This window comes from Lepidochelys kempii, chromosome 5 (genome assembly GCF_965140285.1).
Source record: "Lepidochelys kempii isolate rLepKem1 chromosome 5, rLepKem1.hap1, whole genome shotgun sequence".
In the NCBI taxonomy this organism is placed as follows: Eukaryota; Metazoa; Chordata; order Testudines; family Cheloniidae; genus Lepidochelys; species Lepidochelys kempii.
Window position 1 is genome coordinate 10,651,096 of NC_136384.1, and position 25,328 is coordinate 10,676,423.

The 25,328-nt window shown below is 40.8% G+C and overlaps 1 protein-coding gene across 1 annotated transcript in view; it reads right to left on the reverse strand.

Moving 5' to 3' along the window:
• Positions 1–25,328, reverse strand: part of RIT2 (Ras like without CAAX 2) — a 268,793-nt gene that overhangs the window by 111,306 nt on the left and 132,159 nt on the right. The window contains exon 4 of the mRNA XM_073343437.2: positions 11,493–11,684. Within this exon, the coding sequence (XP_073199538.1) occupies positions 11,493–11,684 (192 nt within the window). The remainder of the gene's footprint in view (positions 1–11,492; positions 11,685–25,328) is intronic.

Below are 25,328 nucleotides of genomic sequence, written 5' to 3' on the forward strand. Positions count from 1 at the left end.
CAATGGGAAAGGAGAGATGCGGGTGAGTGGTAGCATACTGGGTAGGGTGGCCACTCACACATTTCTGGAATACCAGACATTTCAGTACTTCAGGGAACAGCATGATACCACCCCTGCCTGCATTACCCTGCTCCTGCCAGTGTGACCTTGTACACACAGTGCTTGCCAGGTCACCACACAAAGAGAATGTCATTTTCAAGAGTGCATCATCCTGCCCCAGCCACCCTGACCTCCCATGCAGTATGTGTGTGGGATCACTCTGGTGGGGGCAGAGCGGCATGCTATTCAAGATGGTGTCCCCCATCTGATACCAGGTGAAATCACATCTGGTATTGTCCTGGATGGGGGACAACCCAGTCAAAAAGAGGACTGTCTAGTATAAAACTGGATGAGCGGCCTCCCTGAGGAAGAACAGGGGCAGGGATACTTGCCATACCCACCATCTCCCCTCTTGTGTATGCACCCAGATCTTGGGTGCTCTTGCCCATCTAATGGGGTCTGAGACCCCCACTCCTTGTCCCCTTATAAAAGCTGGAATATGGATGGAGGGCTTACCCCTCCAGGGGTGACTGAGCTCCTGTATGTGTGCCAGGATCTGGGGGAGCCATGCCCATCTACATGAGTTAGACCAACTTCTCTACCTTCCTCATCCGAGACAACTTCTGGGAAAGTGTTGCAACTCTGCGTGGGGGAGCTGAGAACAGGTAAGCTTCCTGCATATCACAGGCTCTAAAGAACTCAGGAGTATAGGGAACACCCATTGAGAAGAATGGAGCAGTTCACAGCTCTCAGAGCTATAGTTTCATTAATTACCATTGGCTGTTCTTATTCAGCTGAGAACATCACATTCCCACCTTTCAGAGCCTCCCTTGCTGTGGATGGAGATGGCTGTATGGAGGAACCCTTTCCCTGCATCATCCCTCTATTGTTCCTTAAAGAACAACGCTTTTAAGTGCTCTGAAATCCTCATGAGACAGAAGACTGTGTGTGTGCTGGGGGGAAAGAGACAGTGCAAGGGGTTGTGGTTGTGGATGGACAGGTAAGGGTAGACAAGCCTGGGATTGGTTGTTTGAGGTGATCTGGGGGATATAAGCATTGACTTCTTGATCTTGGGGAAGATTAATATGGTGTTTCCATAAACACAGTGTGGAAGTTTGGAACTAAGAGCATAGGTTCCTTGAATGCTGAAGGGAAAGAAATGTGCACTGCCTTGATTTCCAGCATATGGATTTTGAGCAAATCCTGGGTCACAAGGTTACAACAGTTTGCACAAGAGCAAGGAGTACCCTATGGCCTAGGGATTGGTATACAAATTGCAGGGCATTATATGTATAATTGCCTCCCAGACTACTAACTCTTTCCAACAACATATCTTTTCCTATTTAAAAACAAAAACTAGGAAATTCAATGGCAACAGACAAGGTTAATATAGCATTGAGGTTGCAGCATGGTATGATATCCCCTCATAAAATGTTGAGTTGAGCAAAATTCTGAAAACCAGGAAATGCACAATTAAGGTATCTGATGCACCCTTAAAATGTCCCCTTTCAACAATGCCCCAAAATGCCGTGTTTACACACACACCCCTATACCAGGCTGGTCTCACCCTTCCACACCATCCTATTGCCTTCTGGTCAGAGCCCTGTATCCTCCTGCTGTGGCTACTGTTGGATCTCTGCTAGCAACAGAGTGTTTCTCCACCCAGCTCATATGCCCTCCAGTCCCCATGTTCTGGCAGCCAGCTATCTAGACTTCCTTCTGCAGACAGCTCCCAGGCTGCTACCTCTGGCCAGACATTCCTGATCACATAAAGCCTTCCATTCCCTCCAGAGCCTGGTACCCTCCAGCTTCAACTAGAACTCTCTTTTACTGTGCTGGAGAGATTATGGTGTCCTGTACTGGCTGGAAGTTGGACTGGGGGTTAACACTGGGCCCAATAGTGAGCCAGTAGCAGATTCATTACAGCTGTTTGTGTGCTTGGTCGTTTAGTCACATCTTAAGATAATATGCATGCATGTGTTTTGATTATGAAATATAGAAGTATTGGAATGACAGATTAAGTAAGCATAACTGAACAGTTGTTAGAGGGGGAAAAGCTAAATAGTGCTTCTTTGCATGAGACTGAAAATTGCTAAATAAAATCCCACCTGTTGTCTTGGCAGAGAGGAAAAAACATACAAGATGTATTTTGTTTTGGCAGTGGAGGAGTAGCATTGAAAGAGTTTATTACAATGTCATAAGGCGAGATCTCAGGATAGAAAGGAGCGACTAAATGTGGTGGGAAAAAAATCCCTCCATCAGATGATCATTTCTAATGGAATGAGATCTAATTAACAGTTAATGCAACAGAAAATAGAGATTTTAAAAAGGAACTGAAGAGAAACTTCTAGATTTATTCTTGGGAAGACAAGAAAATAACGAAGGTGAGATAAGTGTGGCTGCTACTTCAAAGCTTTTAGTGTCAGATGTTAAGGGAATTCAGTATCATGAAAATAGCAAAACAAAAATAATACTTAAGTTAGCAGAGAGTGAAAATATATTCTTAAAGGGGTGGTGTTTTGCGCAATACAATACAAAGGAGAGATAGTTGCAGATATTTCTAAACTTAATTCACTTTCTTCAAGCATTGATGCTAGCAAAACGTTATCACCCAAATGTTAATTAAAAATGAATATTAAAGGGGCATGAACAGGGACAAAGAAGATTTGTTTTTTTAAAAAAAAACAACCAAACATTCAAATGCTTTGAAGAATGTTCCCAGACTGACTTTGTGCTCCAGCCCTCCAATGATTTGGTTATGCTGGTTATGTCTCTATTAGAAGTGTTGCCATTTATTCAACATAGTTATTTAGGGAAAGCCTGCAGAGATGCATCCTATAAGACTTTTATCCTGGGCTTCACCAGCTGCTGAATGAAACTGTTGTGCTGGATCATGAAGACGGAGGTGGCCTCTCACATATACAGATCCTAACCCATTCAGAGTTTTAAAGGTGGACTCCAAGATCTGGAAGTGGATTTGGGACAGGACAGGAAGACAATGCGGGGAATAAGCACTGACATATTGTGACTTGCATTTCCTAGTAGATGGGCTGCTGCATGTTGGACCAGATGAAGCTTCAGCACATGCCTCATGATCAAAGCCAGGTAGAGCACATTGCAACGTTCTCACATGTAGGGGGCAAAACCATGACTCACTGCAGCTAGGTTTGCATCTGAAAGGAAAGCCACAGTCACTGTGTCAGACAAAAGTAGCAAAGGGCCTAACTATAGCTACTATTAATGTTGAGGAGCAACAAGAAATCCAGTAGGACAGCTGTATTGTGCACCACTTTGATGACTGGATAGAGCATAGACTCAAATATCTGCTGTGTCCCCTTCCACTCACAAAATAAAGTCTATAAAATGCTTTGGGATCCCTCATCATGAAAAGTATTTTTAAAATATAAGCTATTACTATTGTTAACTGCTGCAAAATGGTAACAGTAGGCAGTGGATTCTCCCCAGTCTTCCTGCCCGCCAACTACTGAGATCATCTGTTCAGAGTTCCACAGTACCAGTGACTAATGGGGGTGAAAGGAAGTTCAGCAATTATTTCTTCATAGCAGTCTACCAGACCAAAAAAAAAAAAATAGAGTATAGACTTGTGTTTTAAGTATCTCAAAGTCTCTGCCAGCCAGCATGGGATATAGCTTGGAAACACTCCAGAGATGGTGATGAGATGACTGCACAGAAAAAGAAAAAAAAAAACCTCAGCGCTGGTCTACACTACAGAATGACTTTGACATAATTCTGTTGCTCGGGGGTGTAGATTATTCACACCCTGAGTGACATAGTTATACCAGCTAAGCACCAGTTTAGACAGCGCTATGTCAGCAGGAGAGCTTCTCCCAGTGACATAGGTACCGCCTCTCACGGAGGCTGAGTTAAGTCGATGGGGGAGCTCTCTCCCGTCGCTTTACAGTGTCTTCACAAGAAGCTCCACAGTGGTGAAGCTGCACCACTGTAAATTTGTAGCATAGACCTGCCCTTAGAATTCAAATTACTTCAAATGTAGAGAACCTGGTCTCACAGGTGTTAACAGCTGGGAAAGTAGAAGTACAAAAGTTGGGGTTGCGGGTACATCACAGTCATAGAAATGTAGGGCTGGAAGGAAGCTCAAGAGGTCATCTAGTCCATTTTCTCATGCCAAGGCATGATTAAAAATACGTAGACCGTCTCTGACAGGTTTTTGCCTAACCTGTTGCAGAATTCCCATCCCTGGAAGCTTGTAACAACTTAAACTGTTCCAGTGCTTAACTACCCTTAGCTATAAAGATTTTCCTCATATCTAATCTAAATGTCAATTGCTGCAAACTAACCTTATTATTTCTTTTCCCACACTTGGTGAATAAACAGAACATAATCCTCATGTAATAATATTTTATATAATTTAAGACTGTTACCATGTCTCCCCTCAGCCTTTGCTTCTCTAGACTAAACACTCCCAATTCTTCCAACCTTTCCTCATAATCATGTTTTCTAAACCTCATATTTTTGCTGCTCTCCTCTGGAGTCTCTCCAATTTCTTCACATCTTTCCTACAGTGTGGTGCCAAAACTGGATATAATACCCCAGGTGAGGTCTCCCCAGTGTTAAGTAGAATGAAACAATTACCTCCTGTGTCTTACATATAATATTCCTATTAATACACCCCAGAGTGGTATTCACCTTTTTCACAGCAGCAACATAATGTTGACTCTCATGACAAGCACTAAGCACATAAAGTAATAAGGAAGTGTTATTTACTCCTTCACATAACACAAGAACTAGGGGTCACCCAATGAAACTAATAGGCAGCAAGTTTAAAACAAACAAAAGGAAATACTTCTTCACTCATCACACAGTCAACCTCTGGAACTGTATGCCAGGGGATATTATGAAGGCCAAAACTATAAACAGGGTTCAAAAAAGAACTAGATAAGTTCATGGAGAATAGGTCCATCAATGGCTATTAGCCTGAATGAGCAGGGATGGTGTCCTGAGCCTTTGTTCAATAGAAGCTGGGAGTGGACAACAGGGGATGGATCATTTGATGATTACTTGTTCTGTTCATTCCCTCTGAGGCACCTGGCATTGGCCATTGTCAGCAGACAAGATACTGGGCTAGATGGACCATTAGTCTGACCCAGTATGGTTGTTCTTTTGTTCATCTTGCCCAAATTCAGGTCACAAGCATTAACATCTAAGCCTGAATGTTCCAAAGACAGCAAGTTAGAATCAAGAGAACCTGCTCAGGTGCCATACTACAGATCTGGATATTATCTGGGCACATGGCATAGTGAAACCATCGAGTTTTAATGTAACCACACAAATACAATTAATGGACACACCATCTGATAATGTTCAGTTTAAAAGAGTGCTCTCATGAGCTCCTAGTGTGAAAAAAAAATATGCAATCATGGGCACTGATTATGTAAAGATTTATACATTGAAGCCAGTAAAGCTAGTCATATGCTGAAAGGTAAACAAGTGTGTAATTCTTTGCAGGATTAGGGCTGTAGTTAGTAAAACTAACATCTTTGGTGACAGGCTTCCCAGAGAGGTCAAGGGCTGAGTGAAGCATCAGCTGCCCTTGTAAACCAAGAGATATTCTCTCCTGGTCAGAGTGGAGGCACACTGATGGGCACTGGGGGGTGCTTGGGATTGTATGGCAGGCGCCTACGTCCTGGGGGCCAATAGAAACAATCTATGCAAATTCGTCAATCACTTACACTCTGGCAGCTTTTAGCAACATGACCATGCCTATGTTTAATTGTGTTTGAATTAATCAAATCAATATAATTTAAATTAAGTGCCCTAAAATCTATTTTTAAATGGTATTAGTTGTTATTGTATCTTTTGTACAGATTAATCTGTTTTAATTAGATTAAATGTTTATCTATGACAGGTTTTAAACCTCATTAAGGGCCAGATCCTCAGCTGGTGAAAATTGGTGTAGTTCCACTGAAGTCAATGTAGGTATGCCTATTTACGCCAGCTGAAGATCTTGCCCTTAATGTTTTCAAATAATCTAACTGCAATTAAAATACATACACTGCCTATCTTTATTAATCTAACTACTTAAATGTAAAATGGCACTGGTATTAAATTGATCTTTAGTCATGCATTTATTGCCTGATTAAAGACAAGAATTAGAAATCTAAGACCACGACTGAAACCAACCAACCCACCAAAAACACACACTAACATAAATTAGTTGTACTGAAATCAATGAGACTAAAGCACATACCAATATACTTTCTTGAATAGAGATGCTTTCTTGAACTGGGGCATTTAAGTAGACCAATAGCCTAGTGAAGTCAATGGGACTACTTAGGTGCTTAAAGTTAGGGCCCAGGTCAGCAAAGTACTTATGCAGATGCCAAAATCCTAAATTTAGTCTCCTAGACATGAAAGAGCCTAAATCCCCACTGACTGTCAACCAGATCTTGACTCTGAAGTGCCTAAATTCCTTTTGAAAATGAGCTTTAGGGTCATAACTCAGTTAGGCATTGCAACACTAGTGCTGCAACACCTAATACTAACCCCCCCCGCAAACACACGAACAAAAAACACTGGGCCTAAGGGCCAGATTTTATAATATATTTAGGAACCTGAAGACCCAGATAAGCACTAAATGGAATTTTCATAAGCAGCTAAGAGCTTAAGTCCCATTTAAATCAATGGGTAGTCAGTATCCAACTTGCTTAGGGACTTGTGAAAATTGCACAGGGGTCCTATCTGCATCTTTAGGTGCATTAGCACTTCATCCTGATTCAACAAAGCGTGTAGCACATGCTTAACTTAAAGCACATCGGGTAGCTAATGATGTTGATGGGACTATTCACATGCTTAAAGTAAATCATGTGATTAGTTGGATCAGGCTAGAGTACTTAGCACCTTGCAAGATCAAGCCCTTAATTAAGTACCCTGCCTTCTAGGATAGATAGGGGTGAAGAGAATATCTACCAGTACTTGCAATCAACTGGACATGCAAAATAGGATAAGAAACCACGTATCAGCACTTATTAACTATGACTTGTGACTCAGTTGCTCATGCTTTACAGATGAAGTGGATGGTTTTTATTCTTTAAGCTCTTGAAATTCCAGTTGGTTTTTAAGAAGGAGCACAGATAAACCCACGTTTTTAAGGACAAGACATACTTAAAAGTGACAAGAGATGCTTAACAAAATCCACGAGAGGCATCAGAAAGGAACATTATTTAAAATAATAAAGCTCACTTTGAGTTGGGTTGTTTCATACACTTAATTTTAATTGCAGATTATTCTTGTTCTCATATCACTATCAATAGATTTAAGAGAGATGGCATGCATCATTAATTTCACTGTGTAGGGGATAGCATTTCAAACAGTAGCTTTGCTGACCCAACTCCTACAGCCTGTCTGATTGTTATGAAATTGTGGTACAGGATTAAGGAACATTGGATCTAATGTTACTGCCATATTAGTCAAGGCATTTGGAAATGTATCTTTAATGACTTTAGTATGAAAAAAAATGGCTTTAACAAAAGTCTTAGTAAAAAGAAAAGGAGGACTTGTGGCACCTTAGAGACTGACCAATTTATTTGAGCATAAGCTTTCGTGAGCTACAGCTCACTTCATTGGATGCATTCAGTGGAGTGAGCTGTAGCTCACAAAAGCTTATGCTCAAATAAACTGGTTAGTCTTTAAGGTGCCACAAGTCCTCCTTTTGTTTTTGCGGATACAGACTAACACGGCTGCTACTCAGAAAAAAGTCTTAGTGTTAGTCTTGGTACCCGGGCCGATTTCCAATTTGGGTAATTGCGTTCTGCCTATGTAACATTCCCTCAGTAGCTTTAATTGGGTAGTTTTCTTTCTCACAGTTTGTTATAGTCTGTTTTGTCACATTGCTTTGTACTATTAAACCATTGTATTTCTTCCCAGAGGTGGCTGCACTTCATTGGTGGGTGCAACGATTCCTGTCTAAGCATTTTTAATATAGCCCCATGAACAGAATTAAGACCCCAATTCTGCAAGGTACTTAAGCATGTGCCTAACTTTAAGCATGTGAACAGTCACAGCTACTCATTTTATCCAGCTGTGTTCAACAGAAAGCTCATTCAGGCCCTGAGCCTGCAAAAACGTATGCACATGAGTAAACACACTGAAGTCCAATGGACTACTGACATGGTTAAAGCTGGAGATTGGCTTAGGTGCCTTATGGAACTGGTACCTAAAGAAGCACATTTCCATCTTGTAAAAAAACAAACACAAAAAACCCCACACCTTTTATTTCTGTTGTATACCAATAATGTAGATTTTACTCAAAAAACCACCACATTATCCAGTGCTCATCTGTCTTCCTGAAAGGAGATTGATAGGCCTCTCATCTAATACCCTCATTACTAAGGCTACATCAACGCCGTAAGCCTGGGGTGTGATTCCACAGCTCCCACACACAGACTTGCAGTAGTCCGGTGAGGCCTAGAATGGGTATAAGTAACGTAGGCACAGTAGCACAGGCAGCCGCAGCATTCATCGATCTACCACAAGTACGTGTACGTGAGCAGAGGAAATCACAGCCCTACCTTGTAGATTGAGCCCAGAGGCAAGCTTTCGCTGGAGAAAAGATTGGACGTGTGTCCTCATTCTAATCTCTAGTGGCAGGGAATTCAACAGAGAATAGCCTAGAATGTGGGTCAGCTGAGGACATCCCGTCTGAAGTGTTAGAGTGTGCTTGCTGACTGCTGTAGAGGACTCATGGAGGGAGAAGTTCGAAGGCAGATTGGTCCACGCTCCCTAGAGGCTTTAAAAAAAATCAGAATCAGGACCTTGATTTGTGTTTGTCATAGCACAGGGAGACAGTATTGGCCACTGAACACCCGTGTGATCCATTTTCAGCTGGTAGGGAGGCTGGTCCAGGTTGAAGTTTCTTGGTGGCCTTTAAAAATAGCCCGATGACTGAAGACTGGACCACTGTAATTAGGTCCTCAGTGGAAAGGAATGGGTACAGTCTCATACATAATTATCTTCTGTCATGTTCAGCATATAAAATTGAGCCTTGGACTCCCATATATAAAGGATTCCAGTGAGGTCTGCTGAAGGGGCATGAGCAAAAACAGATTGATGTAGTTCACCCATTCCTTCTAGGTTTAGTATTTTATGACCTCTCATGTCAATAGCAGCTAATAGATCTAATAACGTCAGCGCAGATGTTTGTCCACTGTTCATGGTTCTAAGGAGATCCCTCACTATAGCAGTCATTTGGAAAACAGCCTGAACCTTGCGAAAGGTAGCAGGAGTAGAGCCGGTTGCTGGGGGTGAGGGGGACTATGATTCAAAATTTTGAAGTTGCTTTTGTTTCTCAGGGCTTGAAGTTCATCATCAATGTTTTTGTCATAATGGTTTTTGCTAAACAAAAAATTGTGATAGCCATTTTGAGGGGGAAAATAGAGCTTAATTTGTCCCCAGGCTTACCAGGGTTCAGCCCCAGCACCTCTTCAGTCCCTGGCATGCACGGTGTGACCTCTCATTTAGAGGACATATGACATCACACCATGTGGAGAACATCATTATTATTGGTTGAGCTCCTGTACTTGTCATCCCAAATCAAACACTGGGAAAAACCCACTATGAAACACAGTGAAAAAGGAAGAGTCTGATTATTACAAAAAAAATTTTCCACCAACAAATGGTTCTAATAAAAAGCCATTTTTCAATTAAAGAACTTTTAATTTAAAAGATTTTGACCTGGTCTAATCCTGAGGGGTAACATTTTCAAAAGCACTTAAGTGGTTTGGTAGCTACAGTGACATTTTCAAAAGTGACTTAGGCATATTGAAAATCAATGGGATGTAGTTCTTCTCAGTGGCTAAGTTACTCTTGAAAATGGGACTCTGCCTACCAAGCCATTTAGGCACTTTGGAAAGTTTTACTCAAGATCTTTAATGACCCATAATGGTCATCATCTCATTCTTGTTCTCTTTGGAGTGAGGATATCTCTAGCATCAGTGCTCCCAGCACCTCTCCCTGTATCACTCTGGAGTTTCATATAAAGTCTCCCATCCAAATGTTGACCACACTGTTCTTCCTAAGCTTCTGAGACCTGAAAAGATTAAAATCCAACTTTCTGTTGTTCTCTAATATGTATTTTATATAGTTTCAACCATCATCCACTGCACAGATGGCTGAATTCATTGTGACAGTTGACACATTTATAACTGATTGGAAATACATATTTTAAAATCTCAATATTAATAGCATGATTTGGGGTTTTTACAAGTCAAAGATGTAACATTTTAGAGATGGTCCAAACTTTAGTGTTCAACAGCTAGACCCCAGTTTTCATAATATTTATACCAGGAAAGGCTGAATCTGGGAATTGGGTATGGCCTAGTATAGACATAAAGGTCGAGTTACAAAATTCAGATCGTGGTCCAAAGTTCCTCAAAGTGAAGGGATATTTGTATTTCTGGTTTTGTTTCAAGCCTATCTCTAAATATTTTAGATCAGGAAGGTTACTAAACGTACTAGTAACTGACCATTATGTCAGGAGTATGACCACTTATCCCATCAACTAATGCAAGCCTGAACGCCCAATAAAACATGAGCTTAGAATCTGGGAGCTACAGAGATACAGAGGGTGAGGGGAATAAAAATATTTCCTAACACAAATATCATTGCACATAGTGACTTGCTGAAAATTCATCTATAAATAACAATAGATAAAGAAATTAAATGTAGTGAACTCCTGTTATGTGTAATGGAATATTCTTAGTGGAATGATTGGATTCACATTCCTTCCCCCACCATATATATCGCCTCAAGAGTTACATGTATTTTACAGAATATTACACAGAGCACTATTGTTCAAGGTCTCAAGCTGAGCATTATGCTACAGCTGGATTGTCACCATTAGGCTTTTGTCTCAGTCTGATTTAGGGAGAAAGTCAATGACCTGGAAATAAATGTGAAACTCTTTAGATGTTTCTCGGAGTCCCAAAACTAATTTCACTCCTATTGTTGTATTGAATTTTCTAAGGAAGAGAAGAGGGAACACATGGGGGTGACATGCTAAAACATGAAAAGGCAATAGGCATGCATGTGAACACAGATGCTAATGAACTAGAGAACAGCACTTTAAACTGTTATATTTTCTATACCCAAGTTACATAATTTATTTGAAGTTCAATTCTACTCGGTATAAATGGCATCCTGGGTTTCCATGTTTGATATGTCAGTAGCTTCCAGAGCAAATATGATCAGTTTACAAAACCTGCTAGCTGTGGATATGAGTGGATTAGGCTCCTTTAGAGTGAAAAGGGTCATAGAAATTAACGGTAATATTTACCTTAATTTATTAACAATCCTGGTGCATTGCTCTTTGATCCCGGCCTATTCTGGGGCAATAATTCTCAACAGTACCATATGACACATGCTGCATAAATGCCTAACATAGCAGAGGAAAAGGAGCAGAAAGAAACTTCACTTACCTGCCTGAACTCCTCAAGATCTATTTTGTTTCCCACCAGCACCAATGGGATGTCATAAGTGTGCCGGACACGATAAATGAGCTCCTTAAACTCTGCAGCTTCCTGAAAGGATTGGCGGTCTGTGATGGAATAGCAGATAATGAAACCCTCTCCACCTCGCATATATTGGTCCCTCATGGCTGTGAATTCTGCCTGCAGAGTAAGAACGACATGCTCTATAATTTAGTAAACAAAATAATCCGCCTATAAATAATGGACGTGATGAGAGTTTTTCTAGCATAATTTTAGATTGATTGTTTACTTTTTTTAACTAGTTCTTAGCAAAATGTAGTCTTCCTCCAGGGACCAAGACAGCAATTTGTCTCTGGGTAATTCACCTCCTAGTTTTTCCTTAGGCAATTTCTTTTTCACAGATGAGCAATCTTATATTGATTCCTAATATTTCTTAGTCTCATGTTTTTCTAGCTTCTTCCACAATATCTGTATTTTGGTGTATGTGGAAGATGCTTACTACACATTGGATACCGACAGATAAGAAGTGAAGAGCACCTGGATCTTATTCCTAAAGATAGCAATTTTAGACTTCAGAGGGGTAGCCGTGTTAGTCTGGATCTGTAAAAGCAGCGAAGAGTCCTGTGGCTTACAGGACTAACAGACGTATTGGAGCATGAGCTTTCATGTGTGAACAGTTACTTCGGTTAGACTTGTCTCCTGTTTATAGACTTGATCCAGAGCCCCATCATGTCAAAGGAAAGACTCCCATTGACTTGAATGGGCTTTGGATTAGTCCCTAGAAGACTTGATACAAGAAAAAAAAAACATAATAAAACTTCTATTTTTCATCTAGCACCTCAAAAGACACCAGTTTCCATTCCAGTGTGGAACACTATCACTAAAGATGGGTGAGCTACTTTGAATAAAATAAAAACTGTTCCAAAAATCTACCCCAAACTCAATGGGAACTTTTTTTGCCACATTAGCATTATTTTTAAAGATAGCTTTTGGTTCAGAACCATATGCCTTGGTCTTGCTCCCCTGGAAGTTAATGGGTATTAACTCAGAGTACAACATTTGGAAAATCTTAAGCTTTGCTGTTCAAAAAGCAGATCCAATTATTGCCCCCTGAGATTGTTTTGGGTTTTTTTAAACAACTTTCATTTTCAAGTGCCTTTGTTCTTGATCACAGCCTGGAATAAAAGTGAAAGGGCCCCAAATCCTATGACAACAGTTGGTCCGAATGAGAATTCTCATGACAGAACTTATTCTCACAAGATTTCCATACTCAAGAGGCTCTAATAAAGTTCAGAATACACCTATAAATGTTGGAGTGCCTCTGTAAACTGAACCTTTTACAAACCCGAGAATTTAAATTAGGATTTTCAAAGTAGCCTAAGGGAGGAAGGTCCCTAACTCTCACTTAAATTCAGTGGAAACTGTGCATCTAAAACCTTTTGCCCCTTTAAAGTTATCAGCATTAAGCATCTCTAAAGTATTTAACTAGGCCATATGGATTACCATCATCCACAATTGATGGCTCTATACTTGTTGACCATTATCCTGGCCAGGGTTCCTTCCCCACTCTGAACTCTAGGGTACAGGTGTGGGGACCTGCATGAAAGACCACCTATGCTTATTTCTTCCAGCTTAGGGTAAAACTTCCCCAAGGTACAAACTCTTTGCCCTTGGAGGGTAAACTGCCACCACCAAGTGATTTAACAAAGAATCAGGGAAAGGACCACTTGGAGTTCCTATTCCCCCAGAATATCCCCCCCAATCCTTTACCTCCCTTTCCTGGGGAGGCTTGAGAATAATATCCTGTAATTGGTTACAAAGTGATTACAGACCCAAACCCCTGGGTCTTAGGACAATAGAGAAATCACTCAGGCTCTTAAAAGAAACAGAACCTTATTAGGAAAAAAAAGGTAAAAGAAGCACCTCTGTAAAATTAGAAGGGAAGCTAATCTCCCAGGGCAATCAGATTTAAAACACAGAGGATTTCCCTCTAGGCAAAAACTTTAAAGTTACAAAAAGAAAACCAGGAATACACCTTCCTCTCAGCACAGAGAAAATCACAAGCTGAAACAAAAGTAAACTAACACATTTCCTTGCTAGTACTTACTAATTCTAATGGAGTTTGATTGCTTTCTTTCTTGATCTCTCTCCGGCAAGCACACAGAACAGACAGACAAAAGCCTTTCTCCCCCCCCACCCCCGATTTGAAAGTATCTTGTCCCCTTATTGGTCCTTTTGGTCAGGTGCCAGCCAGGTTACCTGAGTTTCTTAACCCTTTACAGGTAAAAGGATATTGTGCCTCTGGCCAGGAGGGATTTTATAGTACTGTATACAGGAAGGTTGTTACCCTTCCCTATATATTTATGACAATCCCTTATTGTGATCCATCCTTTAATAAGGAGTTTCTCACATATTTCAGAGTACTTTATCTCCACAGGGGAAAAGCTCATACATTTATCTCCAGACTAGCAGATTAATAGGTGGCTTTTGGGTGAAATACTGTGTCAAATTTACTAGAGCTTGTCAAAACCTGGAATTTCCTTCCAAGATATTGTAAAACCATTAGATATTATATATTGTAAAAAGTTGAAACAAAGTGCTTCAAAACAAAACCTTTCACAATTGTCAAAATGAAACATCTTTATTATTTTTTATTGCATGTTTTTGTATGTTCCCAGCAAATGTTCATTTGACAATAGAGAATTGTTGCATTGGAAAATTGTTATCTGCTCAATATACACATGTGAGCAATCCCACAGAAGCCAGTCAGGTTTCTCTGGTGTAAATAAGAAAAGGATTTAGCCCATAGACTTCTGCTGTGATGAACAGACAAACTACTCAAAGAGGTAAATACAGTATATACCTGTTACTGGAATATGAGGGACCATTTTTTTTCTGATAATTGGGAGTTTGGATAATTGAGGGGGCAGGAGTCATTCAACTGGTGGCAGGGGTGGGGGAAGCTTCCCCTCTGGCCAGAGGCTCATCCTCTTTGCAGTCATGGCCAAAGATCTTTGCTCTACCCACCAGGACCACAGCCTCCCTCCCTGCAGCTGCAGAGAATTTAATGTCACTGGCCCTGTGGCAGCACATGGAACCCACTGCAGCTCCACTATGATGGCCCAGCTCACTCCCTCTCATGACAGGTGGGCTGCAGAAGGCTCCGTACACCACCACAGGAGCCATTCAGAAGCAACGTGGCCTCCCCCATGGCTGGGGGATGGTCCTCCTCTCAGTCCTGACCTGGAGTCTCTGCTCTATTATCCAGACCTCCACACTATTTGAAGCCCTTCCTTGTCCTCCATAAATCTCATGCTTGAATGGATTCAGAAAATGGAGGTTTGGGTAATAGGTTTTCCAATAAACAGAGGTACACTGTATTATACAAGTGAAACCCCAACTGAAGTCAATGGGAGCTCCCACACACATCTAGGAGCAGAACTTGACTCAAACCATAGGCCTTAGTCCTGCTGCAATTGAGGTTGATGGCAAAGTTCCCCAGTGACTTCAGCCAGAAAGGGACAGGGTGTGGAGTGCATTATTCAGGATGACTATTCCACAAGGCAAGGTTGCCACTGTCACTCACTCATTCCAAGCATTTTCCCAAAGCCTGTGCTTTCTACATTTACATTTCTACTGCCCTTTGTTTCGAGACATGGCAGTACAGTAAAGTTATGACTTAAAGGATACAAATTAGTTTGTTTATGCAACTGCTTATTCTGACATGTTACTGCAGGTAATGTATTGGATGAACTGCCAAAACACCTTTCGTGCCATGCTTGGAGTGATCCATTTTAGCATGCATTAAATATTCTATGCAAATTGGATTGGGGCAGTCCACCTGTTCATTTGCAGTTTTTCTTGGATTTTGGATGCTGGTTTCCACCTACCTCTCTTGCCTTTGGCATGGTTGCTAATTATGGAGTCAAGGATTAAATTAAAAACCAAGAGACCTTTCTTAGATTTTCCCACTGGTTTCCCTTAATTCTGCCTAGTCACTCAGAATCCTGACATTAGAAGCATCTTCTGGACCTGAATATAAGACAGTATATAGATTTTGGGGCAGAGGTAATTTATGATACACTATAAGAGACCAGTGCTAAATTTTATTAGAGTTGGGACCAAACCAAAACTTATATCTAATCTCCTGGAGACACTGATGAAGTTTTAATTCAAGTCCAGATCAAATATCCATTGCTTACTCCATCTCTACAATGAAAAAGTTCAAAATTTTGCATTCCAACAGGTCTGGAATTTGCAAAAGTTCAGAGATGGATCAAGATCTAAGCTTTGTGATTCCTGAAGACGTTACAAGTAACTATTCATGTCAAGGTTCCTCCCCCACTCTGAACTCTAGGGTACAGATGTGGGGACCTGCATGAAAAACCTCCTAAGCTTATCTTTACCAGCTTAGGTCAAAACTTCCCCAAGGTACAAAATATTCCACCCGTCGTCCTTGGATTGGCCGCTACCACCACCAAACTAATACTGGTTACTGGGGAAGAGCTGTTTGGACACATCTTTCCCCCCAAAATACTTCCCAAAACCTTGCACCCCACTTCCTGGACAAGGTTTGGCAAAAAGCCTCACCAATTTGCCTAGGTGACTACAGACCCAGACCCTTGGATCTTAAGAACAATGAACAATCCTCCCAACACTTGCACCCCCCCTTTCCTGGGAAATGTTGGATAAAAAGCCTCACCAATTTGCATAGGTGACCACAGACCCAAACCCTTGGATCTGAGAACAATGAAAAAGCATACAGTTTTCTTACAAGAAGACTTTTAATAAAAATAGAAGTAAATAGAAATGAAGAAATCCCCCCTGTAAAATCAGGATGGTAGATACCTTACAGGGTAATTAGATTCAAAACATAGAGAACCCCTCTAGGCAAAACCTTAAGTTACAAAAAAGATACACAGACAGAAATAGTTATTCTATTCAGCACAGTTCTTTTCTCAGCCATTTAAAGAAATCATAATCTAACACGTACCTAGCTAGATTACTTACTAAAAGTTCTAAGACTCCATTCCTGGTCTATCCCCGACAAAGACAGAATATAGACAGACAGACAGACCCTTTGTTTCTCTCCCTCCTCGCAGCTTTTGAAAGTATCTTGTCTCCTCATTGGTCATTTTGGTCAGGTGCCAGCGAGGTTACCTTTAGCTTCTTAACCCTTTACAGGTGAGAGGAGCTTTCCCCTGCCCAGGAGGGATTTCAAAGGGGTTTACCCTTCCCTTTATATTTATGACAATTCAATATTTTCCTTGGTTCATTTATAACCTAGATAACGGCACACAGTGTTCCGTACATCCTGAATGCTAATGCTTCTTTAATGTTTTCTGCTGTAAATGTGTTTGTTGGTTATTTTTTCCAGGAACATTACTGATGTCATTTGTTATGCATGAGGAAAAAAATACTGAACATTTCCACATGGGTAAATGCAAAACGGAAGAGATAAGAGTAAGTCACAAATCTTCAAAATTCTCAGAATCAAACGGAAAATTTGTCATGGTTTGCAGCTTGACATGAGTTCTAATACTTATGTACTATAACTAGGAGTTTATTGAAAAATACAATAGGAAAGTGATTCCATTTCAAACGATCTCGGATTTGGAATGAGTGAAGTGGTTTAGGTAAAATAAACTCCATCTAGAAACAGAACCAAACGTTTTCTAAAGTTCAAAGAATGCCACATGATTTTCCTTTACTTTTCACACAATAGATTGGATTGGGGAATGGGGGAAACAAAACACACAGATATAACTTCAAACCAACTTCAAACCCCATGCTTCAAACCATTTTATAACTAATGGAGTCAAGGAAGAAAATGTCCCTGTGGAAAGTTACACCATAATGGAATAGTCTAGGGCTTCTTGCACCTTCCTTTGAAACATGTGGTACTGAACACTGCCATAGACAGGATAGTGAACTAGATGGATCTCAGATCTTATCCAGTCTAATAATTTTTGCCGTGTTTCTGGTCCAATAATTTTTGCCGTGATGTGTCAGCAATAAAAAGCCTGTCCTCATGAAATATCCAGGTAAATTTGGTCAAGTAAGACAGGTATATACAGTTTCAATATATATCTAGACTTCTGGACTCAAGTGAGACCCAAATATCTAAACTTCTGTACTGCTCCCAGAGGAAGAAAGAATACAAGGGATCCATCCAGCAGAACTTAATGTTGCTTGCAATGCACAACTTTAAATTGGGGCACCTCAAAACTGTCTCCTCTGAAAAGGCACATGGAACTTTCCTGATGCAAATAAGGACATAAAGAATTGCCATACTGGGTCAGATCATCTAGCCCAGTATCCTGTCTTCTGATAGTGACCAATGCCAGATGCTTCAGAGGGAATGAACAGAACAGGACAATTAAGTGATCCACTCCCTGTCATCCAGTCCCAGCATCTGGCTGTCAGAAGTTTAGGGACACCCAGAGCATGGGGTTGTGTCCATGACCGTCTTGGACAATAGCCATTGATGGACCTTCCCTCTACGAACTTATCTAGTTCTCTTTTGAACCCGGTTATATTTCTGGACTTCAGAACATCCCCTGGCAATAAGTTCCTTGCAGGTTGTGTGAAGCAGTGCTTCCTTTTGTTTATTTTAAACCTGCTGCCTAATAATTTCATCGGTAACCCCTAGTTCTTATATTTATGTGAAGGGGTAAATAACACTTCCTTATTTGCTTCCCTCACACCATTCATGATTTTATAGACCTTTATCATATCCTTCATCATTCATATATTTTACCCAAACTGAACACTTCCAGTCTTTTTAATCTTTCCTCATATGGAAGCTCTTCCATACACCTCAAATTTGTTGCCCTTCTCTATACCTTTTCCAGTTCTAATATCTTTTTTTGAGATCTGGCAACCAGAACTACAAGCAGTATTCAAGGTGTGGGTATACCATGGTTTTATATAGAGGCAATATGAATACTGCTTGCAGTTCTGATTGCATTATAATATTTACTGTTATTTCTTTCCTAATGGTTCCTAAGATTATTAGCTTTTTCGTTGCTGCTGCATGTTGCAGATGTTTTTAGAAAATGATCCATGACTCCAAGATTTCTTTCTTGAGAGGTAACAGCTAATTTATACCCCATCCTTTTCTATGCATAGTTGGGATTATGTTTTCCAATGTGCTCTAACTTGCACTTCACATTGAATTTAATCTGACATTTTGTTGTCCAGTCACCCAGTTTTGTGAGATCCCTTGTAATTCTTTGCAGTCTGCTTTGGACTTAACTATCTTGTATACTTTTGTATCATCTGCCAGCTTTGCCACCTTACTGTTTACCCCTTTTCCCAGATCATTTATGAATCTGTTGAACAGCATATGTCCCAGTACAGATCCCTGGGGGTTCCTGCCATTGGGAAACCAAGTCAGAATGAGGGGAAGTGACTTCCCACTGTTACCCAGCAAACAAATGGCACCAAGGCCTCCTTAGTCTCAGTCCAGGGCTCTCCCCAATAGACCACACTATCAGGAGTTAAATAAGAGAAGACAGATCAAAAGCAATCGCCAAGACAGTACAGAATGTTTTGCTCCTTTATTACATACTGCAGCAACGTTGAGGACAAAATGACTGCTTCCACTGAAGTGGAGCTCTTAGAAATTTAAAGGTGCTACACATAGAAAGCAAAGGCGTCACAGTTTCAAGCACCACACTCAATACATTTTTATGTCTGATCTTGGCTTGTACCTGTCTTGGAAGAGATCAGAACCTCCTTAGGGAGCCCAATTTAATCTGAAAAATGCCCCTTTCTATATCTGCTTGTCTTGTTTTCTGCTTGACTTTAGAATTGGGAATCTGCTAACAGATGTTCTTAACCACAGCTGTCTGCATGATTACCACAGGAGTCACTCTTATTAAGAAGTTTTCACATTTATATATATATATAAAAAAAAACACCACAGGGGGATTTTGCAGAAAGAGCCAGTGCATTGTCTGTCTACGACAATGAACAATCAAGGATAAAGTGAACAAGAAGGATACAGAAAGAACAAAAAAAAAAAACCCTTCAAATGACAAATGGGAGGGGGAAAAAATCAAAAGCTGACCCTGTACTGTGAAGACACCTGTGCAAAAGTACTGATTTAAAATTCACTTTACAGATTTGCTTTTGCAAAAGCTGACATTTTCTTAAGTTCCTGTGAGAATTTTATTAATTTGGTGAAGGTGAACTTTTACCAGAAAATGCATTTTAAGATTATTATTCTACATGCCACCCCACTAAAGTCAATAGGACTTGATGGTACAATTCTCAAGTGCTTCTCAAACACCTCTTCCCTCTTATAATGAGACCCAACTTCTCCTGTTCCATCCTTTCAGAGAGACTAGTCTCCATGGAATATCTCCGGGCCTGAGATATACAAGGAAGTGGACCACTAGACCATCTCCCAGAGGAGGCAGGATATAAATAGATGGTGGTTAGTGTAAATAGTTACAGGTTCAGTTAAACTAGGGGCAAGTGGCCCAAATTAGTTACTTGAGGTGTGGAACTTTTCACAAATGAGGCCTACCAGGCAATAGCTAGGGAATGTTTTTCCCCAGGCAAATAGTTTGTAGGCAACAGTTTTGGTCAGCCCAGAACAAAAGTGTGTTTTCCAGTAGTTATGGCACTTGTCAGGGACGCAGGCTTGAGTCCCAGCTCTGGAACAGGGACGTAAATTCAAGTGTCCCACCTGCCAGGTGAGCACTATACAACCAGGTTGTAGGGTATTCTGAGGTGGGCTGCTTTCACTCTCTCCAATAAAACTGTTCTACTTTGTATAATTATTTAAATATTTATTAAGCCAAACAGAGATATTGAGTTTGACGCTATAGTCTGCTGATTAGGGCATTCACCTGGGACCTAGTAGATCTGGATTCAAATCCCACGGCTGAATCGGATAGTTCCCATGGATCCCACCCCACCACAGGCTTCCATGTTGGTCTGTGCAGGGCTGACGTATAAACCTTTTGTTACATGGCTGCTTCCTTCCACAGCTTTCCCCCTACACATTTCTAATGGTGGGGAAGGCATTGCACCATCCCGAGGTAAATCAGGTGCATTTCACTTTTTCAGCACTCAGCAAAAGAACTGGCACATAGCAGCTTTGGCGCGAAAGTCTGTCTCCAGCTGAAATTGCAGCCAGACTTTTTCCATTACAAGAGTCAAGGTGGCAATCCTGGAATCTGCATTGGCACACTTACACCCAGGTGCCATCTGCACTGATTAATGCACATCAATCTGCCACCAGCCACCAGTGTAAGCAAAGCTGCAAGAGCACTGAACAACATTAAAGCCCCATCACTTCACCCTTCTCCTCCTGCTTTCTCCTCCCACCAAAGCTAACTTTCAGAAGATCAGGAACAAAATCTGCTGTACAGGGAAGGAGAATGAAAGGAGTTTACAGCAGGATACCAGGCCATCTGAAACAAACCAAACCATCTGCCACTCAGCTGAAAGGGAAAGTGGAGAATTTGATAAAAGTGCAGATATAGAGCAGAACAAGAATAGTAGCTATGGCTTAAACACTGGGGGCCTGATACGGATTTACACTAAGGCTCCTTTACATTGCTCTGGCAGTAAAATTACACCTGTTTAAAGGCTCCTTTACACTGCTTTGGCAGGATGCTAAAACAATGTGAATGGGCCTTACTGTAAATCAGAATTAGTGCCTGGGTCTGCAGTGGAGGTGGATTATTATTATAATCAGTCCATTGATTAGTGATCAGTCTCCTTCTCTCCATAGAATTACAGGAAGGAATCTTTCCTCATCTTTTCCCATTATAAAGAGCATTGTTCTCCTTGCTATCGTTAATTTGTGGTGGGGGCAAAGAATGCATTGCAAAGGTTGACATTGTACAGCACAAAGTTATCATGAAAGATAATCTCTGTTCCCAACAAAGTATTTTAAATCTGAATTTAGTTCAGATGACATTTTGTAACGTCTGTGGTATGATTCTCTTAACTCAATGAGGCTAAAGCAATAAAAAACTGGGGTAAGTAATAGCAGAAATGAACTCCCATGATTTGGAATGTAACAGGCAAGTTCAGCTAAAACCACCCCTTGCAGTCCATGGGGTAGATTTCTCTCTCTCACACACATTCCATTGAGCAGGTTTCTTGCTCTCAAAGAAGAAAATTAATAGAGCTATTGAAGCAGAGACCCTCTAACTTTTCAAATGATATATGCATAATACAAGAAACATGTATTTTTCTTCCAGACCATGAAGAGCAGAGTTAATGGAGCTGACCGAAGTGCTGAAATTAAAAAAGTTCCACTATACATACGCACACACACAGAGTAAAGAGGACTTGGAATGGGAGTAAATGTAATGCCAAAGCAGTGTAAATGTGCCTTAGTATAAATGAGGTTTTAAAGGCAGAAGGGACCATTATGACCCTCTGTCCGCTGTATAACACTGGCTGTAGAATTTCATCCAATGATTAACTTCAGAGGCAATTGAAATAAGAAGCAAGTAAGTTGCCTTATTTCAGATCCTGATAAATAACAGGTGAACCTCTAGGTGCTGGAAGCTCAGCTTCTAATTGGATAAATACCCACATTATATCCTAATCTCCTGAGTCTGCACAAAAAAGGCTACAAATCTCAGGCAAATAAGCTCCTTCTTGAGGTTTCTGCTACATCATTCTTCTCACTGTTTTCCTGGCCTTCTCATCCCAGCTAGAACCCGGTAGCGCTTTAGACTTCTATAAAGGATTGGGTCATGTTTGGGTCTAGAAATGGGCAGCAGTGCAGGGACATGAGTTCTTGTTTTCCCCTCAGTATAGGGCACTTGTCCCTCATCATGGCTATGAAGACTGGGTATCCATAAGTATCTGAGGGACTTTCTAACTTCAAAAGCCTTAAAGGAAAGCTTCCATCAATATTTGGACAGAATGAATCCAGAGACATTGGGGTTTTGGTTCTCTCTCTAGAGGGTTTTATACCATGTCTATTACCACAGCATCAGGGCATTAGTAACAGCTTAATCAAAGAGAAAAATAAATTCTGAGACATTATGTAGAGTCCAAACCTGTTCTCACTTATTACATCTTGTGACCTTGATTAGACTCTTTTCTATCTAAACCAAGGTAGGGCTAGGGCTATGGGTTTTTTTGGGGATATAGTAGGGGCAGACATGGTAGAAGCAAAGATCCATGGTCTCTTTTGACCACATGTGCCTGAACTAGATATACTCCTGAACTGGAACACCAGATCCAAATACCCTTCAACTTGGGAAGTTACGAATATGGATCAGAATCTACATTTGAGCTTTCTAGCCCAGGATCATCCTTACTTTCCAATTACCACCACCTCTTCCCGCCCCACACACTTTCACTGTTTCCAGCCACAGAAACCCTCCTGAATTAAGCCCCACTAACCATTAGTACAGGTTCCCTTTCAAACAATGGTGTCTTTACTTACATCTTGATTCATCTAGTTTTTCTGGTTGTGCTGCCCCAGTGGCCAATAGAAAAACATTTTATTTCACAAATATTTTTCTTAGTGTTGCTCAGTGTCAGGGAGACTGCACAGCCAGGCTGGCTTATAAAACAATTGTGCTCCCAATCAGTAAGGATGAAAAAATAACAAGGATCCTTCCCACAACAGAGCAAAGAAGCAGAACAAAGCCCTACGAAAAATAACAGAAATTGCAAAACAGCATGACAGCAGCCCTTTTGTGTACTAAAGAGGCTACTAACTAACCAGCTCTAGCGTTCAGATCGCTATTCCAGAACTAGCTTCTTTGCACCAGGGTTCCTGTTTGTACTCTGGTTCCTGGCCTCAGGTGACTAGGCATTCACCAATTTGCTGCACCTATGCTGCAAGTGTAGCTGTATTAATCAAACTTTTCTTAAAGTGGCAAACCTCCCTGTCACTCAATAATGAAAATATACCCTCTCTCATCTGGGAGTCAACACAGGCTTTCCATTCACCCCCAAACAAGGCTGGAAGCATTAAATCAATTCTCCACACTAGCAATAAAACACCTTGAAGCAACAGTCCCTAGCTCAGTGAACTGTCTTTTTCTTTCATGTTAATGCTCATGGCTTCTTCTGTGGGAATAAACACTTTTATAATTTTCTCTTAAATGCATTCACTGAAGCAAACTTCATTGTTAACTATCTCTAAACACCCCACGTGCATTTGATTTATTGCATGCCATAAAACACTTCCCCCTCCTAATTTGTATTCAGGCAAAAATAAAACAGATTTTCATCTTTTATCAAAAAATGCATCCTAAGTGGTAAAGGGAAGGAATTAATTGCTCAGTAAATATATTTTAGTAAACAGCAGAATAACAGAAGTGTAGTGGTAATGTCTGCAGCTGGCTGGGAAAGGCTCACCAGGGATTAGAACAAGCCCGTGTCAGCTCGCACAAGGAACACAGACTTACAATTTTTCCCAGGGTGGCTCAGCAAAGGTAAAACAGGAGGCCAAGGAATCGACATATTGATGTTCTGATAAGTGACTCAGAATGACATTCTGGGCTTGCATATTTACTGCCTTGTGGTGACTTCCATCCAGTCTGCTTACCTTACAAATCCCAAGAGATGGTAGCTCCCCTCCCACCCCCGAGCTGCAAACCTAACCTGGGATTTGAATATCAAGCTGGGCTTTTCTTTGTCTCTTACAGCATGTCATCATCACACGTAGTGAAATTCCAGCCACTGAAATTTAGCTAAGCATTTTGCTGAGGCTTGGACACCTGTTCTAGAAATCATAATAGTTCTGAATTGTGAATAAAACTTTCAATATAAAGAAACAGAAATAGCTCTTCTTTAGTTGTATTGATTTTGTGTTGATCACAGCATTAAAGTCTGGTATGATTCTATGACACAAATGGCATGATTGTCCCACTGCCCTTACACCATATGTAATCATTTACACCAGTGCAAAGTAGGTGTCCAATACTACCATTCTTATCTGATTTCATCTTGCACTAATTAGGTCCACAGGGAACAGATAATGAAGGCTGAATCTCCTCTCATCTAAACTACCTATCTAGCTATGTATGGGTTTGATCTTCTTTTGTTCATCCCTCCACTCAGGGATTTGTGACATGCACATCACCATGAGGTCTGGGCACTGGTGTAAGTCAGGAATAGTTTCACTGAGATCAATGGAGTCACACTGGTGTAAGTAAGAGGGGATGCAGATCCTATATTCTGTTGTTAGGACATGGCCATTTTTACATGGTCTCATTCCCGACCATGACTGGATATTAAAGTTAAAGGATGAGTAGAGTTGGTCCAACCAATTAAAAACCTTTGCCATCCTGAGTTGTGACAGTGGACCTCTAGAAGATAGGAGTGTGTGAGTGGAGATATCCAAAAGGACAAGAATGAAGGAGAAGTCCTGCAATATTAAAGCTTTGAAAAGCAACAGTGCTAATTTAAAGTCAATTCAATCCTTTTAAACGGCCCATGTAAACCACAGGGTAATTATAAAATAATCCAACCATTGAACAAACCTATTGCTGCATTCTAAAAAGTGGAGCACAAATTGTGGAGTCGTCTAGTTGAGAATCTTTCTTATAGGGAATGATGGCAACTGAGCCTCATCACTCGAAGATACATACTGATATTGAGAGGTGATTGATGCATATAGGTGGTCCAGTGAAATCATGTAGGGGAGGCATAGTGTACATAAAGGAACTTAAGGATGCAGAAAAATAATATTAGCAAGAACTAGAGAAAGGGTGGTTTCGTGGTTAGGGTGCTAGCTTGCAATTCACAAGACAAGGGTTGAATTCCTTGCTCTGCCACTGACTTCCTGTGTAACACTGGGAAAGTCACTTAGGGTGGGATTCGCAA